We start from the raw sequence: 6763 nt of genomic DNA, 5'->3' as shown, positions 1-6763 counted from the left end.
CGTCTCGGATGTTGGAACCGGTGGTGACCACCGAGTTCTCGATCTTGGAGCTGGCTTGCAGCCGGTCTGGCTCGTTACCACGAGCCTGCACTCCCACATGTCACAGGTCCACCGGAGCTAACAACATATAAGGCCTTAGGGTCTTACTCAATCAAAAAGACTACCTGATAGGTGGGGGCTTCTTCCACCTTATATGTTGTGCTCCTCCACCATCGCTCCACATTTTTATTGGGTTTATATGTTGTGCTCTCCCACCATCGCTACACGTTTTTATTGGGTTTAGCTTTTTTTACCATGGGCTCTGATACCAATTGTTGAAACCGGTGGTGACCACCGAGTTCTCGATCTTAGAACTGGCTTGCAGCCGGCTTGGCTCGTTACCACGAGCCTACGCTCCCACAGGTCACAGGTCCACCGGAGCTGACAACATATAAGACATTTGGGCCTTACTCAACCGAAAAAACTAGCATGATAGGTGAGGCTTATTCCGTCTTATATGTTGTGCTCTTCTACCATCACTATATGATGTGGGACTAAACCCAAACATCGGAGGCTGAGCGCTCATGGTCCGCCGAGAGCCTAGCCGGCAAGCAGTAGATGCCGCGTCCCCCTACAGCAGCGGCGCCGATGCACCAGCGGCTGCCATCAGCGCTGGCCCATGGTCGTCACGACCAGCATGCAGATGGCAGGATTGGCAGCCATCTTGAGAAGCAGCGGCGGCCATGCTTGGTACGGTCTAGCTAGCTCGGCAAGACTGTGCTGTGCTCCCAGCAAGTACGTACGTGTATGTGCGAGGTGCAAGTGCGAGATGTCGCTGAAACTTGCTCCATTTTTATATATAGACATAAACACGAGCCGAGCAACCGAGCTAGGTGTTGGCTCATTAACGACGACCGGTGACTCAGCCCCTACGTGTTCGCTAGATATATAGGTACGTGTTCGCTAGAGATCAGCTCCCTTCGACCTGTTGGGGACTTGGGGCTGCCCTAACAAAGGAATACTCCCATCTTTGTGAAAATAACTGTATATCAGTTTCCCATAAGCTTTGCCATACCGAGTACTGCTATCATATGGAAATAATTGTAAGTCAGTTCCCGCTAAGCTTTGCCACACAGATTGCGGAGTGATCTTTTCCGTTGTACCGAGTTAAAGAAAGATATCCATGAGCTCATTAATTTCACTTTGCATGGGAGATGGGATCATGGGAGACACCAGGCGAAAAAGAAAGGACCCAGTAAATGGGTTGCTTGTGTACACAATAAAGAAACTGTGCATGGATAAGATTAAGAATATAATGTGGGCATTGAGCTAAGATATCTTTTCACAGATTAAGGCAAAAATGGCATACCTATATATGCTTCTCAATGCGTGCCTGATGAGCTCCTGCATCCCAATTTTATAGGTGCCCCAACAATATCTCCTTTTTCTCTCGTTATATATGGCTTGGTCCAACCTCGGCATGGCTCTATTAATTTCATATGTTAGTTCCGTAGCTGTAAACATAAGAAAGGGATCGGAACAGGTAAAAATGGACCAAATTTAACTTACGTTGATCTCCTTTGCAGTCCTGATGATAAAGATATTGGATTTTCTGCCTCTGCTTCTTTATAAGAGATTTCATCTCTGCTTTCAACAATTGGCTTTTCATTTTCAGGCTGCACCAGCAAGAACATGATAATAATTATAACAAATAAGAAGTGTATCCAATTTAAAAGCTATAACATAAGAGATAAAGGTTCAGATAAAAAATAATTGACAACATATCGTATATGTTGAGACTGATTTAAATTATATGAAGAGCAAGCAAATGAACTAGCTTAGGCATGATAATGGAAACAATAAATGAGTGAGTACAATAGAAACATACCACTGAAGCAGCAAATAGCCCAGAAACATGTAAAGGGAACAAATTCATCAGAAACATGTTCTTCTGATCATACAAAAAATGTAATAAGCAGCTGCTGTAAAGTTTAACTGAGGTAAATGACTGCTTTGCTACACCAATTAGAAAGACCACCGAACAATCACCATTTCCACGTCATGCTCCCCATCCTCAATAGCGCCGGCGCTGGCGCGGGCCGTCCCGGTAACGGCGGCCGCGGCCATGAAGGCCGTCTCCACCCCTCCCTACCCTCCTTCCCCGCGCGCTCCCCCTCCTCCGCAGCTGGGGCCTAGCGCCGCCGCCGCCACCACCGTGGCCTCCTAGCTCGCGGAAGCCGGTGATGGGGCTCTACCGCCACCGTAGACCTAGGAGGCAGCCGATTCCCGTGCAGATGGGCCCTTAGCAGCCGGATCCATGGCCGCCAGCGATGGAGAGGCCGCCGCGCGGCAGCAGCCACTGCTGCCGCCACGGCCCATGACGTCGCCGGAGGAGAAGGTGCCGGCGGAAGTCGGTCCCAAGCAGCTGGCTACCATGGCGGCCCCGGTCCGAGCTCGTCATCGCCGCCGCCGCCGTCGCTTGAGCCGGGCACCGCGGTCACCGGCATTGGCGCGCCAGATGCGCAGCCACCGCCACCCATGTCACCAGCTCGCGGCCAGGCTACGACAGAGGTAGCCCCGCACAGCCAGGCGACGGCCGGGCCTGCTGCTGCGCTCGCCCAGCCGGTGGGCGCAGGGCCCCATGCCGCGGGGGCCGCGGCAGCGGCGCTCTGCCTGGAGGCGGCCTCCGGGCGTGGCTCCGCAGCAGCGTCATCGTCCTCCACTGCCTCCGACCTCGACGTCTTCCTCGTTCACCCGTCCGCCCCGCTCCGAGCCCATCATCCACCCTATCCCCCCAAGCTGCCACCTTCCATCCCGGGGGTAGCGCGACGAGACGCTCCAAGGCCCGTTGTTGGGCGGACGACGACCTCCTCGATGACTCCGATGCGGAAGAGGTGCAGACCACCTCCACGACCCCCTACCTGGATGCGGTTCGTCAGGAGCCATAGCCGCCAAGGATGTCGACGCTGCCTGTGATGTCCCTGCCGCGCACTCAACCTCTGACGTCAGGCCATGGTGGTGCAGCGGCGGGTCGCTAGGATGTTGAGCGAAGGCGGTGGAAACGCAGTCGGCCGCGCCCATAGCTGTTGTAAGGCATGCTGGCTCGGACAGTGGAGGGCTGCATCCCGGCACGCCAGCGCCTCGGTGCTGCGGAGGGGTCTCCACCCCCAACACCAATGGGTGGAGGGAGATCCTCCACCGGCAGGAGACGTGACCTGCGGCCGCCTCGGCTGAGCCACGAGGGCCAGCAAGCGGAGGCTAGCCGGCGAGTCGTCGACCATCGAGGCACATCCCGGCAGATCTTGTCAGTAAATGCCTCTCCTCCGCGCATCGGGTGGCAACCTGCAAGCTTCCCCAACAATGTCAGCGATGCAGGGAATTTCGACACATGGCGCGCGACTGCAAGCAGCCAAGGCGCTTGGGCTCTCGGAGCTCGAGCGATGCAAGAGCCATGTGTCGCCAACCGCAGCACCCCGCCTGCTCCGCTGGGCCGACAGACCATGGTGGCTTGCAAGACTCAGGTAGGGTCAAGTTGGCCAATGCCATTCCTACCACCGGTGGTCGCCGGCGCCAAAGACGGAGGCGTCATGGGCGGTCGGCAGGGGCCGCACAGACAGCTCCAGCCTTTACCTCGGTTGTGCTGAAGCTTAGCCTAGGCACGGTGAGCTGTCCAGCGAGACGGGTAGTGTCCAGCCTGACCCGTTGATGCTAATGTTGTACCCGGACGTCATGCATGGTCGCGACATCACGGAGGACTCGATACTGGAGGAGTTCGCAACCTCGCTCGCCAGCAGTCGGATCGTCGCGTGGCGTTCTCTTGAGCGCCAGTTGTCACCTTCGGTAGCCCCCCAACTACAAGATGAGGCCCCGGCAGTGACGCCCCCCCCAGCTGGAGGATGAGGACCCGGCGGCAGTGGGCTCCTATGCGTTGTGGACACCACCTCCATGCCCCATTCACTGGGAAGTGGACTCATCGAACCTCACGGTGGACGCTGGCCCTCCCAGTTCACCTCGGTGGATACCCACCTAATCGAGGGCAACGACGACTTCTCCAAACGCCACCTTGATAGCTTCATCAACGAAGTGACGCGTAAAAGGGACTCTCCACTAATTCGTGAGCCTATAAAGCAGCCTCCTGCTAAGTCAGTGATACTGTGGCGGAGTAGGCGGTTGGCGGCTCAGCCCCTCTCTCGAGTAGCTACTTCCAAGCGATGTGAGGTGCTGATCATGCAGCGTATGGGCTTCACCAAGGGTCCATCAGCGCCATCCACGTCGGATCTGGCGGCCTATGACAAGCTCTTCGAAGGCGATCTGACTGCGCCCAAAGCCGAAGCGCTGGACGAGCTCTTCCCGTCTGTTCGGTCCAAGCAGCCGCGATGGCGCAAGGCCACCTCTTAGGTCACACCGTTGTGTCGGTATTGGTTGTTTCCTTTAATGTAATATCGAATCTAGAGGTCTTTTGCTAGGATGGTCCAGCTACGACTGTGTTAAATTGACCTCCTTCGGCGCTCGATACAAGCGCATTGTATGTTTGTCTAAATTCGTCTACTTAATACAATGATACACAAAGCTTTTGCGTATTCGAGAAAAAAAAAGACCACCAAACCAGATATAGGACTGTTCATAAAACAAGACCAAGCAATAGCCCAGAAACTGTTATCATCAAAATGATGGCCATCAAATAAAATATTGCAGGAACTTGTAAGTGCAGGAACTACAGAAACAATTTTCACAATGCTATTTTCACCGTCGGTCTCCGGAAACCGTTTTCATTATAATGGAACCGGCAGTACGTGAAAACCCTCTTCCAGGCCTGAAATTTGAAACTCACTGGATTTAACAAAGTAACTTTGCGTCACGACCTATCCTCTCCTTAACACCTCTCTCTCTCTCTCTCTCTCTCTCTCTCTCTCTCACACACACACACACACACACACACACACACACACACACACTCACCGTGTAAACAAAATTAAGGTTATTTTGATAATGATAATAAGCACCTCAATCCTCATTATATTCTTGTCTTTTGGGGGCCATTTTGTCACTCGTAACAAAAGGCTAGCTACCAATTTACCAACAAACTGAACACTCTCAACAAAAATTCAACGGCAGCAATTCAGCTGGTGGATTAATTTTCTTTGTGACAGATTCCGATTTTTTAAATGCCGGCCAGGGAGCGGAAGGAAAGATCGATTGCATTGCATGGGCGGCCTCTTTATTGAAAGCAAAACAGCGTTACTTTGTTCCTTACAAGGCGTACGTACAGCCGTACACACAACACTGTGGTTGCAAGCCTGCAACAGCAAACAAACCTAGGTACGTACGTACGTGCATGCATGTAGCAGCATGCATCCCTCGATCGATCTATACGTAAGTAGTACCCCGAAGGCTAACTACCTTCGATCTTACGTATATTTATTGTTGGACAACATACATAGACACACGGCAGGAATGGTACGCAAGCACCATACCGCACACCTTTAGAGGCCGCATCCATCTGCATGGTCTTCTCATGAAGATTTCAGATTGTGGCAGCGCTGCCGGCGCCAAAGCAACACCACGGAGTCACGGGGTGACAGGGGCAGTTCTCCGCCGTCTTCTGCAAACCGGAGCAGCAGTGTGGTGTCCATGGGGTGCAGGGGCAGTCTCCCGCCTTCTGCAAACCCCTGCAGCACACTGGTGAAAACATTGGTGGCGGCAAGCAGGGGCAGGGGCCCGTCTTCTCGGAGGCTGAGCGCTCATGGTCCGCCGAGAGCAGCCGGCGAGCGGTAGGCGCGGCGTCCGCCTGCACCAGCGGCGCCGACGCACTAGCAGCTGCCATCAGCTGGCCCATCGTGGTCAGGACCAGCATGCATATGGCAGCAATCTTGAGAGCCGCAGTAGCCATGGTCTATACCTAGCTAGCTTTGGCAAGACTCTGCTGTGTCCAGCAAGTATATGTGCGAAGAAGTGCAAGGTGCGAGTGCGAGATGACACTGAAACTTCTTGCTCCATTTTATAGGCATAAACGCGAGCCGAGCAACCGAGCTAAGTGTTGTTGGTTCATTAACGACGACTGATGAATCAGCCCCCTACGTGTTCACTAGATAGCTAGGTCTCCCATGCATGTTTGTTAAGGGCCTGTTTAGTTCCTAAAAATTTTCACTCTAAAGTGTCACATCGAATTTTGCGGCACATGCATGGAGTACTAAATGTAAACGAAAAAAAATTAATTGCACAGTTGAATGAGAAATCGCGAGACGAAACTTTTAAACATAATTAATCCATAATTAAATACTAATTACCTAATATAAACAAAAGTGCTACAGTTGCCAAACAAAAAAAAATGGGAACTAAATGCTCCCTAACTAGCCGCTGGTTGACCAGCAGAGGCATGGGCGCATGCATGCCACCTCAGGCTCTCGTGCCTCGAGCTGCATTAATAATGCAGCTCTGCTCGCAGATTAACATCAGTCACGGTTTTTATATGATCTATCCCGATCAAGCATGCAATAATAATTTGGAGGATAACATTGCTTTGTTTGTTTTAAAGCTAGCCATAAACAATACTCACAGTAATACTACAGTGCCCGATGAACAAATCCATTTTTAACGTTCTAGAGACTCTCTCCAGTGCTAAATAAAGTTCGGTGCACTCATTGTATCTTTCCATGGGTGAAAGAGAAACCTTGCTCAAAGACCCTCTTGAAAAAACTATGATGAAATTTTCTTCTGGGCTCACAATATCCTGTGTTCTTGACAGGGACGGATCTAGCAGTGTGGTGGTGGGTGGGGGGGGGGG

General features: G+C 52.4%; 1 protein-coding gene across 1 annotated transcript; it reads left to right on the top strand.

Annotated features, from left to right (window-relative positions):
* The first annotated feature begins 2104 nt into the window (after nt 1-2104).
* On the top strand, nt 2105-3879 carry LOC136469563 (predicted GPI-anchored protein 58). Its single transcript, XM_066467707.1, has 3 exons — nt 2105-2194; nt 2308-2799; nt 3631-3879. Exons 1-3 carry the CDS (start codon nt 2105-2107, stop codon nt 3877-3879), a joined length of 831 nt encoding a protein of 276 aa, XP_066323804.1.
* The last annotated feature ends 2884 nt before the right edge of the window (nt 3880-6763 follow it).

The sequence above is a fragment of the Miscanthus floridulus genome, chromosome 8, assembly GCF_019320115.1.
Source record: "Miscanthus floridulus cultivar M001 chromosome 8, ASM1932011v1, whole genome shotgun sequence".
In the NCBI taxonomy this organism is placed as follows: Eukaryota; Viridiplantae; Streptophyta; class Magnoliopsida; order Poales; family Poaceae; genus Miscanthus; species Miscanthus floridulus.
The sequence above is the reverse complement of the archived record's forward strand: the minus strand, read 5'-3'. Positions and strand labels throughout refer to the sequence as shown.

Excerpts from the sequence above, each read along its gene's own strand:
- LOC136469563 (XM_066467707.1), top strand. The coding sequence starts at position 2,105 with ATGAAGGCCGTCTCCACCCCTCCCTACCCTCCTTCCCCGCGCGCTCCC. Across the intron at positions 2,195-2,307 it reads GCGCCGCCGCCGCCACCACC|CGATGGAGAGGCCGCCGCGC; the intron begins GTGGCCTCCTAG and ends CATGGCCGCCAG. Across the intron at positions 2,800-3,630 it reads TGCCACCTTCCATCCCGGGG|CCTAGGCACGGTGAGCTGTC; the intron begins GTAGCGCGACGA and ends GCTGAAGCTTAG.